This window comes from Pristiophorus japonicus, chromosome 9 (assembly GCF_044704955.1).
Source record: "Pristiophorus japonicus isolate sPriJap1 chromosome 9, sPriJap1.hap1, whole genome shotgun sequence".
NCBI lineage: Eukaryota > Metazoa > Chordata > Chondrichthyes > Pristiophoridae > Pristiophorus > Pristiophorus japonicus.
In genome coordinates this window covers 166,574,283-166,594,621 of record NC_091985.1, presented here as the reverse complement: position 1 = coordinate 166,594,621, position 20,339 = coordinate 166,574,283, and the positions used below count along the sequence as shown (strand labels likewise).

The following is a 20,339-nucleotide window of genomic DNA, read 5'->3' as shown; positions in this document are numbered from 1 at the left end:
GGTGAAGGGGAGTGGGGGAATATACAAGAGGCCAGGAATGCAGAGTTCTGAGAGAGTTGTAGGGCTGGAGCAGCTTACAGCGATAGGGAGGAACGAGGTCTGGAGGGAATTTGAATATGAGGATGAGAATTTTAAAATGGAGGTGCTGGTGTCAGAGAGCATAGGGATGTTGGGTGAACGGGACTTTATGCAAATTAGGATAAAGGCAACAGAGTTTTGGATGAGCTTAAGTTTCTGGAGGGTGGAAGATGGAAGGCCGGCCAGGAGAGCATTGGAATAGTCGAGTCGAGAAGTGACATGGATGAGGGTTTCAGCAGCAGATGGGTTGTGGCAGTGGCAGAGACAGGTGACCTTACAGAAGAGGAATTAGGCAGTCTGGGTGATGGAGGGGATGTGGGGTCAGAAGTTCAGCTCCGGGTCAAATACGACGCCAAGGCGGCAAGCAGTCTGGTTCAGCCTGAGGCGGTGGCTAGGGAATGGTGTTTGTGGCAGAGGTTGAAGACAACGGCTTCAGTCTTACCAATGTTTAAGTAGAGCAAAATTTCAGCTCATCCAATACTGGATGTCAGACAAGCAGTGTGACAAATCAGAGGAGGGGTCTAGAGAGGTGATGATGAGCTAGAGCAGGAGGTAAGGTAGTTATGTTACTGAAGCTTGGACTAATGATCCAGAGACACAAGTTCAAATCACACCACGGCAGCTGGGAAATTTAAATTCAATCAAGCTTTAGAAGATGAGAAGGGGGATTTAATAATGGGAAATGTGGAAATGGCTGAGACCTTAAACAATAATTTTGCTTTGGTCTTCACAGTGGAAGACACAAAAACCATGGCAAAAATTGCTGGTCACGGGAATGTGGGAAGGGAGGACCTTGAGACAATCACTATCACTAGGGGGGTAGTGCTGGACAGGCTAATGGGACTCAAGGTAGACAAGTCACCTGGTCCTGATGAAATGCATCCCAGGGTATTAAAAGAGATGGTGGAAGTTATAGCAGATGCATTCGTTATAATCTACCAAATTTCTCTGGACTCTGGGGAGGTACCAGGGGATTGGAAAGCTGCTAATGTAACGCCTCTGTTTAAAAAAGGGGGCAGACAAAAGGCAGGTAACTATAGGCCAGTTAGTTTAACATCTGTAGTGGGGAAAATGCTTGAAGCTATCATTAAGGAAGAAATAGCGGGACATCTAGATAGGAAGAGTGCAATCAAGCAGACGCAACATGGATTCATGAAGGGGAAATCATGTTTAACTAATTTACTGGAATTCTTTGAGGATATAACAAGCATGGTGGATAGAGGTGTACCGATGGATGTGGTGTATTTAGATTTCCAAAAGGCATTCGATAAGGCGCCACACAAAAGGTTACTGCAGAAGATAGAGATACGCGGAGTCAGAGGAAATGTATTAGCATGGATCGAGAATTGGCTGGCTAACAGAAAGCAGAGAGTTGGGATAAATGGGTCCTTTTCGGGTTGGCAATCGGTGGTTAGTGGTGTGCCACAGGGATCGGTGCTGGGACCACAACTGTTTACAAAAAACATAGATGACCTGAAAGAGGGGACAGAGTGTAGTGTAACAAAATTTGCAGATGACACAAAGATTAGTGGGAAAGCGGGTTGTGTAGAAGACACAGAGAGGCTGCAAAGAGATTTAGATAGGTTAAGCGAATGGGCTAAGGTTTGGCAGATGGAATACAATGTCGGAAAATGTGAGGTCATCCACCTTGGGGAAAAAAAACAGTAAAAGGAATATTATTTGAATGGGGAGAAATTACAACATGCTGCGGTGCAGAGGGACCTGGGGGTCCTTGTGCATGAATCCCAAAAAGTTAGTTTGCAGGTGCAGCAGGTAATCAGGAAGGCGAATGGAATGTTGGCCTTCATTGCGAGAGAGATGTAGTACAAAAGCAGGGAGGTCCTGCTGCAACTGTACAGGGTATTGGTGAGGCCGCACCTGGAGTATTGCGTGCAGTTTTGGTCACCTTACTTAAGGAAGGATATACTAGCCTTGGCGGGGGTACAGAGACTATTCAATAGGCTGATTCCGGAGATGAGGGGGTTACCTTATGATGATAGATTGAGTAGACTGGGTCTTTACTCGTTGGAGTTCAGAAGGATGAGGGGTGATCTTATAGAAACATTTAAAATAATGAAAGGGATAGACAAGATAGAGGCAGAGAGGTTGTTTCCACTGGTAGGGGAGACTAGAACTAGGGGGCACAGCCTCAAAATACGGGGGAGCCAATTTAAAACCGAGTTGAGAAGGAATTTCTTCTCCCAGAGGGTTGTGAATCTGTGGAATTCTCTGCCCAAGGAAGCAGTTGAGGCTAGCTCATTGAATATATTCAAATCACAGATAGATAGATTTTTAACCAATAAGGGAATTAAGGGTTATGGGGAGAGGGCGGGTAAGTGGAGCTGAGTCCACGGCCAGATCAGCCATGATCTTGTTGAATGGCGGAGCAGGCTCAAGGGGCTAGATGGCCTACTCCTGTTCCTAATTCTTATGTTCTTATGTTCTAAGCCAATGACCATGAAACTAGCGGATTGTTGTAAAAACCCATCTCTAATGTTCTTAAGGGAAGGAAATCTGCTGGGATTACCCATTCTGGCCTATATGTGATTCCAGACCTACAACAAGAAGTTGAATCTTAACTGCCCCTCAACCAGTCAGTTGTATTCAAGGCGGCGGCTCACCACCTTCTCGAGGCCAATTATGGACTGACAATAAATGTGGCCTTACCTGCTACATCCACATCCACATCCACTGAATAATAAAAAAAAGCTGGGGTTGACAGCATACATGTGGAACCTCATATGTTTTTGGATGATGTCAGCAAGGGGCACCATGTAGATGGAAAATAAGAGGTAGATCCTTGGGCTAATGGTGTGGGGTCAGGTAGAGAAGCCATTGCCTGAGCTCCTCTGGCTCCGACTGGATAGATAAGGATGGAATCAGGCTTGGGCAGTCCCTTCTCAGTTGGACAACAGAGGAGAGGTGTTGGAGGAAGAGGGTGTGGTCAGCCGTTTCAAAAGTTACAGACAGGTCGCGAAGGATGAGGAGGGATAGTGCTTCATAGAAACATAGAAATTTACAGCGCAGAAGGAGGCCATTTCGGCCTATCGTGTCCGTGCCGGGCGACAAAGAGTCGCACGGCCCTTGGTCAGCAGCCGTAAAGGTTCATGGTCACAGCCACATAGGAAGTAATTTATGATTTTGATTAGGGCTGTTTAAGTGCTGTGGCAGGGGTGGAAATCTGATTGGAGAGGTTCAAACATGGAACTGCGGGAAAGATGGACGTGGATTTGGGAGGCAACAACGTGTTCAATGAATTTGGAGAGAAAAGGTTGGAAATGGAGCGGTAGTTTTCAAGGCCAGAGGGGATCAAGGGTGTTGACGACGACAGATTTGATGGGATGGGGAACAAACCCGGGGGGGGAGGGAACCATTAACAATATCAGCTAGCATGGGGGCCAGGAAGGGAAGCCGGGTGATCAACAGTTCAGTGGGAATGGGGTTGAGAGAGCAGGCGGTTGGTCTCACAGACAAGATGAGCTTGGAGAGGGCACGCGAGGAGATAAGGAGAGAAACTAGGAGAAAGATGTTGGTTCACGGCTAACGTAAAAGATCTCATGGCACTATTTTGAATAAGATCATGGAAGTTCTCTGTGACTTGGTCAATATTTATCCCTCAATCAACATCACCAAAACAGATTATCTGTTCACTACCGCATTGCTGTTTGTGGGAGCTTGCTGTGCGCAAACTGACAGCCGCGTTTCCTACATTACAACAGTGACAACATTTCAAAAGTACTTCATTGGCTGTGAAGTGCTTTGGGCCGCCCTGGGGTGGTGAAAGGCGCTATTGAAATGCAAGTTCTTTCTTTCTCTTTAATTACTGTCCCCTAAACTATTGCAAATGAATCCCAGCAGCCAACTTTGGGGAAAAAAACACAGAACATAGCTTGCCTTGTGAGAAGATTGACGCAAGTGCAGCAATATCACCACCCGTGGTTTTGTTGATTCTGCGCTGCTCCTATAATGTGTGCAATCTATCACGATTAGTGTTAGAAAGACATTTTTTGTCTCGCCCTTCAATCTGTGAATTGCATATATTTAAAAAAAAACGACGCCAATCCAAACAAACGAACAAAATCCACAAGTGTTAGCAACAACACAAAAAGTTCCATTGTGAAAATGGGTTGCGCAAAAACAATCTGGAAATAAGTTTAAAACAATTGTAATCCACTTTCCCAGGCAGGTTACCTTGCACAAGGAGATCGTTGCTTTGAGAAACTTAAACAAAAGTTGTGGTCAAAGCCTCCGGCTAGCTTATTCTCAATGTGGTTTCCAAGCACCACTGGGTTTCTCAAATCAAAACATGTGTTCTCCACGGAGGCAATTTCCCCTTTATAAACCAGAAATATGTATTAAAGCACTGCATCATACAAACAATCTGCTTACCTTGTGTAAAAAAGGAATAAACATGTTGATACTCTTCATAACCTTCAGGTGTCAGCCTTGGCTCAGTGAGTAACACCCTCACCTCTGAGTCAGAAGGTGGATTCAAGTTCCACTCCAGAGACTTGAGCACATCTAGGCTGACACTCCAATGCTGCACTGTCGGAGGTGCCGTCTTTGGTAATATAAGTTAAACAGAGTCTGCCTTCTCAAGTGAGCGTAAAAGATCCCATGATACTATTTCGAGGAAGAGCAGGGGACTTCTCCCCGGTGCCCTGGCCAATATTTATCCCTCAACCAACATCACAGATTATCTGATCATCATCACATTGCTGTTTGTGGGAGCTTGCTGTGCACAAATTGGCTGCTGCATTTCCTACATTACAACAGCGACTACACTTCAAAAGTACTTCATTGGCTGTAAAGCTTTGGGAGTCCTGAAGCCGTTAAAGGCACTATATAAATGCAAGTCTTTCTTTAATCCTTCACAGTAGTGCACTTGTAACCAGTGTCCTAATGTTTACCTTCTCTGAAGGTCATCTGTATATCCTTGAATCAACACTAACTAGTCATTTATCTCACTTTCTGTTTATAGGCTCCACTTGTTATACAAACTGGTTGGCAGTGTTTGCCTATATAATAGTGACTGCACTTCAACAGCCGTTGATTGGCAGTCCAAGATAATATGAAAGGTGCTATATAAATGCAAGAAGTTTCTTCTTCAGTTCTGAGTCAGAAAGTCGTGGGTTCAATTCCCACTCCAGAGCACAAATCTAGGCTGATGCTCCAGTGCAGTACTGAGGGTGTTCTGCACTGTCAGAGGTGCCTTCTTTCAGATGAGACATTAAACCAAGCCCCTGTCTGCCCTCTCTGTTGGCTCATTTCTAAGAAGAGCAGGGGAGTTCTCCCCGATATCCTGGCCAATATGTATCCCTCAATCAGCATCACTAAAAACGGATTATCTGGCCATTATCAGCCATGAACTCATTGAATGGCGGTGCAGGCTAGAAGGGCCTACTCCTGCACCTATTTTCTATGTTTCTATGCTGTTTGTGGGAGCTTGCTGTGTGCAAATCGGCTGCTGTGTTTCCCTACATTGCAACCGTGACTACGCTTCAAAAGTACTTCATTGGCTGTAAAGCGTTTTGGGACATCCCGCAGAGGTGAAACAAAGTGCTTTATTTTATAGCAGGAATGCTTTCAATAGGTTTTCTTTCCTTCATTTCAAACATTTTTTTGCTAACTTTTGGTGATCCTGTGCCAGCTTCTCCCCTAAAGATATTGACACCACTCAGCAGGGTGTGATCCTCTGGGTGCTGGATGTCCTCTGCTACTTTGCCCAAGGGGCCACTGTTTCAAGTGCGTGTCTGGACGGTGAATATCCGATGACCGATTAACCAGAGGAAGCAATACATTGAAGCCTGAACCCGTTCTCAACCACATTTCATTTCACGACATGGTGTGCATCAGTTTCCAAGTGTCACATGACATACTGCAAAGCTCCGCCAACAGATATTGCAACATCTCCAATTTCCCCCCACAGAATGACTCATTGACCAACACACACTCGTGCTTTAGTTTTTAGCAATCCACTACCATGGTTTTACGAGTCACTCTACTTAAAAGCAAGGGGATTAAAAAGTAATTTATTGAATTATGCCAAGTTTTTAGATCAACTGCCGATGGTGACGAGGTGAATTTACAAGAGCTATTTCAGTTAAGAGGGAAGTTTTGTTACAAAGTTGTTAAGAGGCAGTGACTGCATATAACAAGCAACAATAATCCACAGGATGCACTACAGGAACTCGCCAAAGCTTATTTTACAGCATCCCCCAAACCTGTGACCTCCACCACCTAGAAGGACAAGGGCAGTGGGTACAAGTTCCCCTCCAAGTCACACACCATCCCAACTTGGACAGATATTGTCATTCCTTCAGCAGCGCTGGGTCAAAGTCCTGGAACTCTCTACCAGCGCTGTGGGAGTACCTTCACCCTATGGACTAGCGGTTCATTGAGAAATGGTGGTGAGCCTTCTTCATGACAACTAGACATGGGCAATAAATGCTGGCCTTGCTAGCGATGTGCACATTACAGTACATTTCCAACACGTGGTTCCATTTGAGAAGCAGTACATGATAGCTGGTGCTATATATACACATGTTACAGTACATTACTGACACGCATTAGAACTACACCACAACCCCCCGAGATGTCTACGCTCCTCTAATTCTGCCCTCTTGATCATCCCTGATTTTCAATCGCTCAACCACTGGTGGCCGTGCCTTCTGTTACCTGGGCCCCAAGCTCTGGAACTCACTGCGTAAACCTCTCCACCTCTCTATCCTCCTTCAAGATGCTCCTTAAAACCAACCTCTTTGACCAAGCTTTTGGTCACCTGTCCTAATTTCTACTTATGCGGCTCAGTGTCAAATTATTAACGCATAATACTCCTGTGAAGCGCCTTGGGTCGTTTCAGTACGTTAAAGGCACTATATAAATACAAGTTGTTGTTGTTATAGAAATTTACAGCATTGGAAGGACGCCATTCTGCCCATCTTGTCTGTGCCCACTCTTTGCCAAAACTATTCCTACAGCCCCGTGGTCTCCCCACTGCCCCGTGGTCTCCCCATGCTTCGATCCACTTTTCCCTGAAAAGGTGCAATGTTCACAACCTCAACTGCTTCCTGTTCTAAAGCATTCCGTGCTTCAACAACCCTCTGCATAAACCCTCACCTCTCTCCTCACTCTCTGGGTGATGACCCCTCATCACTGAATCCCAACCAGACCAAACAGTTCTTCCCTGTGCGTCCCATAAAAACACATCAACATTTTAAAATCCCTCATTAAATCTTCTCTTAGTCTTCTATGCTCCAATGGAAATATCTCAAGGCTCACCTCATAAAAGCACATTCCCATCATTCTGGTAATCCTACGCAACGTAGCAGCAACAAGATGGATGGGTGGAATATTTACTGAACAAATATGTGCTTAGTGAGAAAAAGAAATAGCCAAATTACACTGCGTTTGGCCGGTTGCATCTCTCCAGTTTCATTCAATTAATACACTTTCAGCATTCCCACTTTTCTGTTCTTTGATAATTCCCCATATAGGGGCTGAAAGATAAACAAAATAACGTGTATATTTTTACCAGTTGGAATTGATGTCTCATCAACAGGCAGATAGCTCTTTGCTGCTACAGAAACCTCATGGTCGTAGATGTTAGGGGTTCCCTAAATGGAAAGAGGAAAAAGAGGAAGAGGAGAAAATGCAAATATTAGAACTGCTTCCTCAACATTAATAGTATTATATCTCACCCTGCTGTGTAAATCCCTCCGTTGCCTCATCCTTCTCTATCTTTGTAACCTTATCCAGCCCTCCGAGAAATCTGTGTTGCTCTAATTCTGGCCTCTTGCACAACCCCGACTTCCTTCAGTCCACCGTTGGTGGCCGTGCCTTTAGCCCTCCAGGCACTAAGCTCCAGAATTCCCTCTCTAAACCTCTCCAGCCATCCACCTCACTCTCCTCCTTTGAGATGCTCCTCAAGACCTTCCTCATGAACCAAGTCATTAGTCACCTTTCCTAATGTCTCCTTTGGTGCAGTCGGCGTGAAGTTTTCTCTGATAATGTTCCTGTGAAGTGTCTTGGGATCTTTCAGGACTGAGAAGAGAAGAAATTGCAACAGTGATGACACTTCACAAAAAGTATTTAATTGGCTGAAAGTGCTTTGGGATGTCCTGAAGTCGTGATGTAAAAGCAAGTTTTTTCTTTCCTTCACCTTTGATTGCAAGCGACTTTACTGTCAGAGGTTTAAGGTGGAGAGGAGGTTTCGAGTGAACCAAAAGGAAACTGGCCCTCGCAATCAAACAGTCCTTTTGTAAGGGAACAATTTTGTTTCCCAAAAATAAACGAATACCTTTTTTCAGGGGTCCAGGCCAGGTACCCTAGGTAGGCGCACATCTGCCGGCGACATGTATGGTACGCTCAGGCTCACCTCTGCGGACACTAAGGACGGGGGATGCGGGTATACCCAACACAGGGATTCCCCACTCCCTCTTGCCCCGATAGCTTTGTTTGGGGGCCAGTTATAGGCTCCCTGCTCCTCAAGGAGTCACTCTCAGATACTCCGACTCTGGCTTATCCCAATCCCCGACCTAATTATCGGCCCCTCGAGCACACACCATTTAAAAAAAAATGTTAATAAGGAGAAGCTATTCCCACTGGTCAATAACCAAAGAACACAGATTTAAGGTAATTTGCAAAACAACTTGGGAACATGAGGATACATTTTTTTACGCAGCGAGTTATGATGATCTGGACTGCATGGCCTGAAAGAGTGGTGGAAGTGGATTCAGTAGTAACTTGATTCAGGGAGTTAGATAAAAAGGAAACATTTACATTGCTGTGGGGAAAGAGCAGAGGGAGTGGGACTACTTGGATCGTTCTTTCAAAGAGGCTGCCCAGGCACGATGGGCCGAATGGTCTCCTCCTGTGCTGTGTGATTCTACGGTTCTACGGGGTCGATATCCCACACCCACGTGGGGAGGGAGAGGGTCAGGGGTTAAAAATAAGGAAAATTGGAAAACATGTCTCCAAACTGCCTGCCGCCATTTTTATGGTGGCATGGCGTGTATATGTTCCATCTGGGGACACTTCATTTTCATATTTAAATCAGCCTACCACAATGCAGCTGGGACGCGACTGCTGCCAATAAGAACATAAGAAATAGGAACAGTAGTAGACCATACGGCCCCTCAAGCCTGCTCCGCCATTTAATAAGATCATGCCTGATCTGATCATGGACTCAGCTCCACTTCCCTGCCCGCTCCCCATAACCCCTTATCCCATTATCGTTTAAGAAACTGTCTATTTCTGTCTTAAATTTATTCAATGTCCCAGCTTCCACAGCTCTCCGAGACAGCGAATTCCACAGATTTACAACCCTCTGAGAGAAGAAATTTCTCCTCATCTCAGTTTTAAATGGGCGGCCCCTTATTCTAAGATCGTGCCCTCTAGTTCTAGTCTCCCCCATCAGTGGAAACATCCTCTCTGCATCCACCTTGTCAAGCCCCCTCATAATCTTATACGTTTAGATAAGATCACCTCTCATTCTTCTGAATTCCAATGAGTAGAGGCCCAACCTACTCAACCTTTCCTCATAAGTCAACCCCCTCATCCCCGGAATCAACCTTGTGAACCTTCTCTGAACTGCCTCCAAAGCAAGTATATCCTTTCGTAAATATGGAAACCAAAACTGCACGCAGTGTTCCAGGTGTGACCTCACCAATACCCTGTATAGCTGTGGCAAGACTTCCCTGCTTTTATACTCCATCCCCTTTGCAATAAAGGCCATGATTCCATTTGCCTTCCTGATCACTTGCTGTACCTGCATACTAACCTTTTGTGTTTCATGCACAAGTACCTCCAGGTCCGGTTGTACTGCAGCACTTTGCAATCTTTCTCCATTTAAATAATAACTTGCTCTTTGATTTTTTTCTGCCAAAGTGCATGACCTCACACTTTCCAACATTATACTCCATCTGCCAAATTTTTGCCCACTCATTTAGCCTGTCTATGTCCTTTTGCAGATTTTTTGTGTCCTCCTCACACATTGCTTTTCCTCCCATCTTCGTATAGTCAGCAAACTTGGCTACATTACACTCAGTCCCTTCTTCCAAGTCGTTAAATATAGATTGTAAATAGTTGGGGTCCCAGCACTGATCCCTGCGGCCCCCCACTAGTTACTGATTGCCAACCAGAGAATGAACCATTTATCCCGACTCTCTGTTTTCTGTTAGGTAGCCAATTCTCTATCCATGCTAATATATTACCCCCAACCCCGTGAACTGTTATCTTATGCAGTAACCTTTTATGTGGCACCTTGTCAAATGCCTTCTGGAAGTCCAAATACATCACATCCACTGGTTCCCCTTTATCCACCCTGTTCGTTACATCCTCAAAGAATTCCAGCAAATTTGTCAAACATGACTTCCTCTTCATAAATCCATGCTGACTCTGCCTGACCGAATTTTGCTTTTCCAAATGTCCTGCTACTGTTTCTTTAAAAATGGACTCCAACATTTTCCCAACTACAGATATTGGGCTAACTGGCCTATAGTTTCCTGGAAGTAGTGAACTGGAAGAACCTAATGAACTGGAAGTAGTTGCGTATGCGCAGTCTGAGTGTTTTTTTTGATGGTTCCGATTTGGAAAAAAAAACTGTTGGATGAAACTATGCTGTGAAGCCATTTGCAGCGACTGTTCGTTGTTCGGTGAAGACTGTCAAATCATATCAGATGTGCTTATTTTTTAATAGGTTCTGATTACTTTTTAACTGGGATGAAACTTTATAAAATAACGTGAACATCATGTCGTCTAGAGAAAATTTGGAGGCTCAGTTTGAAAAAAATTGAAAGGGAGCGGGGCTGAAATGTCGGGAACAGGGGCGGAAATGTCAGGAACAGGGAGCGGGGCTAAAATGTCGGGAAAACGGAGCGGGGGCTGAAATGTCGGTAAAACGGAGCGGGGGCTGAAATGTCGGGAACAGGGAGCGGGGGCTGAAATGTCGGGAACAGGGGCGGAAATGTCGGGAACAGGGACTGAAATGTCGGGAACGGGGCGGAAATGTCAGGAACAGGGAGCGGTGGCTGAAATGTCGGGAAAACGGAGCTGGGGCTGAAATGTCAGGAAAACAGAGCGGGGCAAGTAGAAACATCATCGAAATTTCCAGGTTCGTTGGCAGGAGTCACTCCGTTCAATTTAACAGCAACAAAATGAAGATGGGCAATGAAGCCGTCGCCACTGGGTAAGATCATCATCATAGGCAGTCCCTCGAAATCCACTGGACAGTCCAATAGGGGAATTACAGTCCCTGTCACAGGTGGGACAGACAGTGGTTGAGGGAAGGGGAGGTGGGACTGGTTTGCCGCATGCTCTTTCCGCTGCCTGCGCTTGTTTTTTGTACGTTCTCGGCGACGAGATTCGAGGTACTCAGCGCCCTCCCGGATGCTCTTCCTCCACTTAGGGCGGTCTTTGACCAGATAAGAGCACTCCTTGTGGGCCACGAGGAGCAAGTGCTCCCCCGGATTCTCCTCACTGCTGCAATCAGTCAAATCTCCCCACCCCCCATCTTTCCTCCCGCCCTCCCTCAGCATTGCTGGGCTCTGACCCTCCTCCAACCTCCACCAAGCTCCAATACCGTGCTCCCATCTTTCCCGCCCTCCCTCCTGCTTACCGGGCTCTGACAAATGTTTGATGGTTGAGTGAGAGTCAGTTCCTTTGGCACAGGCTTTTTCCACATTTACATGAAGAATATTACACACCCTTGGTGTCTTACGAGCGGGTAAAGACCCCCACCAAGCCCCAATCGCTTCCGATTACCGGAGACCGTCCCCAACGGTTGCTGGCTATCCCGACCGGCAGCTGGCCGGGCGGTCAATCTGGCTGTCTGCCGGGCGGGAAACGGAAGAAAATGATAATGAGGCCCTGCGGTTAAATTCGGCAGGACTTCCACACCCCTGGGATTTCCAGTTGCCCCCACCACTGCGCATCCTCCCCGTAAATATTGGGGCCTGATTCAGGTGAATCAAAACAGATGGACACGGTGAGGGAAATTCAATGGCTCATGAATGAAAGGTCTGACTTATTAAAAGCATCTCTGACTGTATCGTCACCCCAGCCACGCCAGTATTAAAAACAGATCTATCTATAGCTTTTAACTTGTTAAAATAATTGATCTTACATGTCCTGCGAGATTGAAATAGGAATGGTTGGTCAGGTTTATTGGAGTGGTTTTGGTGGTCTGGGCTCTGTAATTAATAGCCAGTTCTTCTCCATCCAGAGTGTACTTCACCCAGACTTTCAGCTCCCCAGGATACCCCTCGTCACCATCAGCGCTCGTCATTGAAAAGCTCACTCCATTCGGCAAAACTTCAGGTGTCCAAAGCACCTACAATTTAAAAAAAAAACACATTAAATGTGCATTCACCTTAACAAAAAAAATAATTAAACAGCAACTGAAATTACTGACCAATTTAAATCGACACAATGGTTGCAAAACATTGAAATGGATCTAATCTCAAGATTAGGAACAGGAGTAGGCGTTTCCGACCTTCGGGCCTGTTACACCATTCAAATGCATCATGACTGATCTGTACCTCAACCCCATTTACCTACCGTTGCTCCATATCCCTTGATACCCTTACCCAATAAAAATCTATTGATCTCAGTCTTGAAAATTCCAATTGACCCTGGCCTGCAATCTCAGCTTTTGGGAGAAGGGAATTGCAGTTTGATACATGATATGTAGTTTCTTATATTGCCATTGCTATTTCAGGCAGCATTAAACTGAGCCACTCTGCTGCTCTGACCCAAAGGTCACAGGTGAAGATCCTACAAGTCCCCTGGGAGGACAGATGCACCAACGTTAGCGTCCTCAACCAGGCCAACATCCCCAGCATTGAAGCACTGACCACACTTGATCAGCTCCGCTGGGCAGGCCACATTGTTTGCATGCCTGACACGATACTCTCAAAGCAAGCGCTCTACTCGGAACTCCTTCATGGCAAACGAGCCAAAGGTGGGCAGTGGAAACATTACAAGGACACCCTCAAAGCCTCCCTGATAAAGTGCAACATCCCCACTGACACCTGGGAGTCCCTGGCCAAAGACCACCCTAAGTGGAGGAAGTGCATCTGAGAGGGCGCTGAGCACCTCGAGTCTCAACGCCGAGAGCATGTAGAAATCAAGCGCAGGCAACGGAAAGAGCGTGCGGCAAACCAATCCCACCCACCCCTTCCCTCAACTGTCTGTCCCACCTGTGACTGGGATTCTCATATTGGACTGTTCAGCCACCTAAGGACTCATGCTAAGAGTGGAAGCAAGTCTTCCTCGATTCCGAGGGACTGCCTATGATGATGATCCCTAACTGGAAAACCACAACATATAATGACTTGAGAAATTCCTGCTAATGGAATGAGGTTGATATGGGGAAGTTGGAGAATTATACCAACAGTAATAGTAAAAGAAAGACTTGGATTTATATAGAGTCTTTCACAACTTCACGACATCCCAAAGCACTTTATAGCAAATGAAGTACTTTTGAAGAGTAGTCACTGTTGTAATGTAGGAAATGCAGCAGCCAATTTGCACACTGCAAGGTCCCACAAACAGCAAAGTGCAAATGACCAGATAATCTGTTTTAGTGATGTCGGTTGAGGGATAAATATTGGCCAGGACACCGGGGAGAACGGCCCTGCTCTTCTCTGAAATGGTGCCATGGGATCTTTTCCAGCTGAGAGGGCAGATGGGGCCTCGGTTTAACGTCTCATCCAAAAGATGGCAGCTCTGACGGTGCAACACTCCCTCAGCACTGCACTGGAGTTCCAGCCTAGATTTTGTGCTCAGGTCCCTGGAGTGGGACTGGACTTGACTCAGAGGCGAGAGCGTTACCATTGATCCATGGCTGACACATTCCAGATATAGAATTGCTCAGCACAATCCATCTCTATATTGTTACCACAGAATAGTCAAACAACTCAACAGCATTGAATGTGGTCAGTGAGTAATCACACTGAAGTCCAGTTACACTCCAGTTTGAATTACAGTGATCCAAGTGCAAGATGGTGTGATCATATTTTAGTAAAATACTCATAGAAACATAGAAAATAGGTGCAGGATTGGCCATTCGGCCCTTCGAGCCTGCACCACCATTCAATAAGATCATGGCTGATCATTCCCTCAATACCCCTTTCCTGCTTTCTCTCCAAATCCCTTGATCCCTTTAGCTGTAAGGGCCATATCTAACTCCCTCTTGAATATATCTAACGAACTGGCATCAACAACTCTCTGCGGTAGGGAATTCCACAGGTTAACAACTCTCATGAGGAGAAACTTCTTCACTCACTCAGTCCTAAATGGCTTACCCCTTATCCTTAGACTATATCCCCTGGTTTAACTTCTTGACTCCAGAAATGGCATGTTCCATGAAAAAGTTTCTTTATCAGGGTATTGTATTGACACCTCACTCAGCCATTTCCTGCAGGACAGGTGAATGCATTGAACCTAGGCAGTGCTCAATGCAAACTCAGCAACAACTTGCATTTATATAGCGGCTTTAAGATTGTAAAACATCCCTAGGTGCTTCACAGGAGAGTAATCACACAAAAAAAAAGACACCGAGCCAAGGAAGGAGACTTTGGGGCAGATGGTAGGTTTTAAGGAGGGCCTTAGAGAGAGAGGTAGCGAGGTTTAGAGAGGGAATTCCACAACTGAAGGCAAGGCCAGCAATGGCCGGGAAGAGAAGGAAGGAGCAGCAATGTTTCAGAAACTATGGCAGCAATTATTCCCAGTCAAAGCACACAGAGCCGCTCTCAAAGGCGCAGAGATTCTTGTCTGAATCGAAAGAGCTCCCATTATTAGCCGTGTGTCCTGTTGCTCAGCAACCTCCCTACAGGCAGCAACATTAACAACTTGCATTTATATAACACTCTTAACGTAGAAAAACGTCCCAAGGTGCTTCACAGACACGTCATCAAACAAAAATGGATGTTAAACCAAAGGTGGCCTTATTGAGCTTGGTCACAGAGGTGGGTTTTAAGGAAGAGACAGAAGTGGAGAGCTGGAAAGTTTAGGGAGGGAATTCTAGAGTTTTGGGTCAAGGAAAAGCTGCCAATGTTCAGGTTGAAAGGAGTGGGCGATGGACAGGAGGCTAGAACTGAAGGAAGTCAGAGTTCATGGAAGTTTGGAGGGCTGGAGGAGGAGGTTACAGAGATTGGGAGGGGCAAGGCCATGGAGGGTTTTGATCATTTTAAATTGGACGCATTGGGGGACCGGGAGCCAATGTAGTCAACAAGGACAGAATCATAGAATCATAGAAATTTACAGCACAGCAGGAGGCCATTTCAGCCCATCGTGTCCGTGCCAGCCGATAGAGCTATCCAGTTTAATTCCACTTTCCAGCTCTAGGTCCGTAACCCTGTAGGTTACGGTACTTCAAGTGCATATCCAAGTACTTTTCAAATGTGGTGAGGGTTTCTGCCTCCACCACCCTGTCAGGCCGTGAGTTCCAGACCCCCACCATCGTCTGGGTGAAGACATTTCCCCTCAAATCCCCTCTAAACCTTCTACCAATGACTTTAAATCTTTGCCCCCTCTGCTAAGGGAATTAGGTCCTTCCTATCCACTTTATCCAGACCCCTCATAATTTTATACAACTCAATAAGGTCTCCCCTCAGCCTCCTCTGTTCCAAGGAAAACAAACCCAGCCTCTCCAATCTTTCCTCATAGCTAAGGTTCTCCACTCCCGACAACATCCTCGTAAATCTCCTCTGTACCCTCTCCAGTGTAATTGCATCTTTCCTGTAATGTGGTGACCAGAACTGCACGCAGTGCTCCAGCTGAGGACTAAGTGGTGTTTTATACAGATTTAGTATAACTCCCCTGCTCTTGTATTCTATGCCTCGGCTAATAAAGGCAAGTATTCCATATGCCTTCTTGACCACCTTATCTACCTGGCCTGCTACCTTCAGGGATCTGTGGACCTGCACTCCAAGGTCCCTTTGTTCCTCTACACTTCTCAGTGTCCTACCTTTTATTGTGTATTCCCTTGCCTTATTAGCCCTCCCCAAATGCATTACCTCACACTTGAATTCCATTTGCCACTGTTCTGCCCACCTGACCAGTCCATTGATATCTTCCTGCAGTCTACAGCTTTCTTCTTCATTATCAACCACGCAGCCGATTTTAATATCATCTGCAAACTTCTTAATCATACCCCCTATATTCAAGTCTAGATCATTGATGTACACCACAAAAAGCAAGGGACCTAATACTGAGCCCTGCGGAACCCCACTGGAAACAGCTTTCCAGTCACAAAAACAGGAGTGGTGGGTGAGCAGGAATTGGTGTGGGATAAGATATGGGCAGCAGAGTTTTGTATGAATTGGTTTAAACTGTCGGAGGCGCTGTTTTTCAGATGAAACGATAAACCAAGGCCCTGTCTGCCCTCTCAGGTGGATGTAAAAGATTCCACGTCATTATTTCGAAGAAGAGCAGGGGAGTTCTCCCGGTGTCCTGGCCAATACTTATTCCTCAAACAACATCACTAAAAAACAGATTATCTGCTCATTGTCTCATTGCTGTTTACGGGAGCTTACTGTGCTCAAGTTGGCCACCGCGTTTACTACATTACAACAGTGACTACACTTCAAAAGTACTTCATTGGCTGTAAAGCACTTTGAGACATCCTGACGCTATGGAAGGTGCTAATCAATTGCAAGTTAGAGGTAGTAACATTTCTTAAGAGCCATATTAAAAAACACTTTCAATGAAGAGGCACAACACATTTCTGCAATGTGGATCAGATTTGATTCTCACTATGGCATGTTGGAGATGCACTCTGTTAGCTTGTGCAAACCTGCATGTAGTAGGGCGGAAGGCGCTTAGGTGCTTTATCGAAGTTATCTTAGGTTTCAAGGGAAATGTTATTCATTGTCTGTGGCTAAAGATGCAATCTTTGTCACACATCTCCCGAGCAACAGCTGCAGAATCCACATGTATAATTAATTTGTAGCAGTCTCTCATTGCGATAGGAAGCACCTGAGGCACACAATTGTGCAGCTGAGGTTTTGTATTGTTCTCGCCTAATTCCAACTCAACAGCATCAGCTTTTAAAAGAAACCTATCTTCAACTGCTTTCTTTACAGGGCTGCGACACACAAGTTCAATGAGCAAAAAGTCATATTCTTCATAAAGCCAACAGCCAATATCATGTGACATATATAGGTAACACGCACACACACACATACACCAATACAGGTACAACGTCTGAAATCCGGAATCCCTGGGACTGAGTCCATGCCAGATTTTGGACCTCGCCGCTTGCCGAAATGTCCGGTTTTCGGACAATTCCAGTTTTCGGAATTCTGGATTCGGGACGTTGCGCCTGTATAAAGGATTTTGAGCAGTGCGCTGTTCAGAAACCACACCTGCAGGTGCTACTCCCCTTTTCTTTAGCTCGTACTACTGCTCCTGATCAGGGCCCATTGGAGACTGGAGACCCACAATTACCGTAGTAATTGAAGCAGCGAAAAAGGAACAGGAGTAGGCCATTCAGCCCCTTGAGCCTGCTCTGCCACTGAATTATACTATAGCTGATCTGGTACAGCCCTCATCTCCGCTCCCTTAGGTCCAAGAGACGCAGACTTGAACGTTTATGGCGGACAACTGGGTTAGCGATTCACCGCCAGATCTGGCTGGACCACAGAAAGCACTATCGGGTCCTGCTCTCTGCTGCCAAAACTGCTACTATTCCAGGATCATCCTGAATGCAAAGATAAACCCAGCTTCTCTTGTCCACTACAAATCGTCTTCCTAAATCCCTCTGCCCTGCCTCCTCCATCCTCACTTCCAGCAACAAGTGCGAGGACCTTATCAACTTCTTTGTCATTAAGATTGAGACCAACCTTTCAGCTGCCTCTGCCACTTCCCCTCCCTGCCCGAGCCCACTGGGCCAAACTTCCCCTAAGGCTCCCCTTCTGCCTTAGCCCTGAAATCGCATCTTTCTCTAGTTTCTCTCCTATCTCCCCATATGTCTCCATGAATCCCATCTCCTGCTCCCTTGACCCTATTCCCACCAAACTGCTGACCACCCAACTTCCCTTCCTGGCCCCCATGTTAGCTGATGTTGTTAACAGTTCTTTCTCTTCAAGTACTGTCCCCCTCCCCTTCAAATTTGCCGTCATTACCCCTCTCCACAAAAAACCCACCCTGTTGCTCCCTTTAACCTGCGGGGCTATGCAATGCTCTTGGAGTCTCATGCAGCCGGTAAGTTGGCTTTTAAATTGAAAAAAAAACGCATATGTGCAGCCTTTCAAATGGGCAATGCAGCCCGTTAAAGGGGGCTACGTGGCCCAAAGATAACTGACTGGGAATATTGCCCTGGACCCCTCCGTCCTAGCAAACTACCGCTCCATCTCCAACCTCCCTTTCTTCTCCAAAGTCCTGAACGTGTTGTCCCCTCTCAAATCTGTGCCCATCTTTCCCGCATTTATGAATCCCTCCAATCAGGCTTCCGCCCACACAGTACTGAAATGGCCCATATTAAAGTCACAAATGACATCCTATGTGACTGTGGCCATGGTGCGCTTTCCGTCCTCATCCTTCTGAGCCTGTCTGCAGCCTTTGACATGCTTGACCAGACAATCCTCCTCGAACACCTCGCCACCATCGTCCAGCTGGGTGGGACTGCACTCGCCTGACTCTGCAATTTGTACCCTTACTTCACTCAGCAACTTAGGGTGCATCCCATCCATCCGGATAACTTGTCCACTTTAAGTACCGCCCGCCTTTCTAGTAACTCGTCTATCTATTTTTATCTCATCCAGTATCTCAGCAATCTCTTTGTTTACCATAACTTTGGTAAACACTGATGCAAAGTACTCATTCAGTACTTCAGCCATGTCTTCTACCTCCATCAACAGATCTCCATTTCAGTCCCTAATCAGCCCCAACGCTCCTCCGACAACCCTTTTAGAAGACGTATGGATTCTCTTTTATGATATCCACCAATCTATTCAACTGTCTCTTTGTCTCGGTTATTTCCTTTTCACTTCCCTGTACCTTTTATATTTAGCCTGATTCTCCCTTGTATCATCATCATAGGCAGTCCCTCGGAATCGAGGAAGACTTGCTTCCACTCTAAAAATGAGTCCTTAGGTGGCTGAACAGTCCAATACGAGAACCACAGTCCCCGTCACAGGTGGGACAGATAGTCGTTGAAGGGTAGGTGGGACTGGTTTGCCGCACGCCCTTGATTTCTGCATGCTCTTGACGATGAGACTCGAGGTGCTCAGCGCTCTCCCGGATGCACTTCCTCCACTTAGGGCGGTCTTTGGCTAGGTATCAGTATCAAGCTGATATCTGTAATAGCCCCCTTTTTCTGCTACATCCTACTCTTTAACTCCTTCATCATCCAGGGAACTCCTACTTTGGTTGCCTTCACTTTTCCCCTTCTGGGGATGTACCTAGACTGCATCCAAACCATCTCCTCTTTAAAGGCCGGCCATTTCTCCATTACATTTCTGCCTACAAGTCTTTGACTCCAATTTACCCGGGCCAGATCCCTCCTCAATTCGCTGAAATTAGCCCTCCTCCAGTTAAATATTTTATTCCAGATTGCGCCTTGTCCTTCTCCATAACTAATCTGAACCTTACGATATTATGATCACTATTCCCGAGATGCTCCCCAACTGTGACATTCTCCAGTTGACCCACTTCATTCCCAGGACTAGATCCAGCATTGTCTCCTTCCTCATTGGACAGGAAACATACTGTACATGAAAATTCTCCTGAACACACTTCAGAAATTCCTCCCCTTCTCTGCCCTTGACCCAATCACTGCCGCATTCAATATTGGGGTAATTAAAGTCTCCTATTATCACTACTGTATAGATCATGCATCCCTCAGTAACTTCTTTTCAAATCTGCTCTTTCCTACTATTTGTTGGCCTATAAATTACATCAAGTAGTTCCTGTGTGGTTTCTCAACTCCAACTAAATAGATTCTCTCTTTGACTCCTCAAGGACATTCTCTTTTCTAGCACAAAAGGTTCACATGTATGCCGATGACACCCAGCTCTACCTCACCACCACCTCTTTCAACCCCTACTTCTTCACTCAGAGAGTTGTGAACCTGTGGAATTCTCTACCACAGAAAGTTGTTGAGGCCAGTTTGTTAGATATATTCAAAAGGAACAGCATATTTCCCATAAACGTGCACTTCTCAGTTTGCAATTAAACTCGAGCACAACAACTGCGTTATAAATTTAACCCATCGGTGTGACTCAAAGCCACAGGCATTATGACCTGACACATGTATT

The 20,339-nt window shown here is 45.9% G+C and overlaps 1 protein-coding gene across 1 annotated transcript in view; it reads right to left on the bottom strand.

The window, feature by feature from the left end:
• The window catches only part of galm (galactose mutarotase), a 38,786-nt gene that overhangs the window by 3,872 nt on the left and 14,575 nt on the right, over positions 1 to 20,339 (bottom strand). The window contains exons 3-5 of the mRNA XM_070890072.1: positions 12,203 to 12,409; positions 7,613 to 7,694; positions 4,270 to 4,411 (exon numbers count right to left, since the gene is read on the bottom strand). Coding sequence (XP_070746173.1) covers positions 4,270 to 4,411; positions 7,613 to 7,694; positions 12,203 to 12,409 — 431 coding nt within the window. The remainder of the gene's footprint in view (positions 1 to 4,269; positions 4,412 to 7,612; positions 7,695 to 12,202; positions 12,410 to 20,339) is intronic.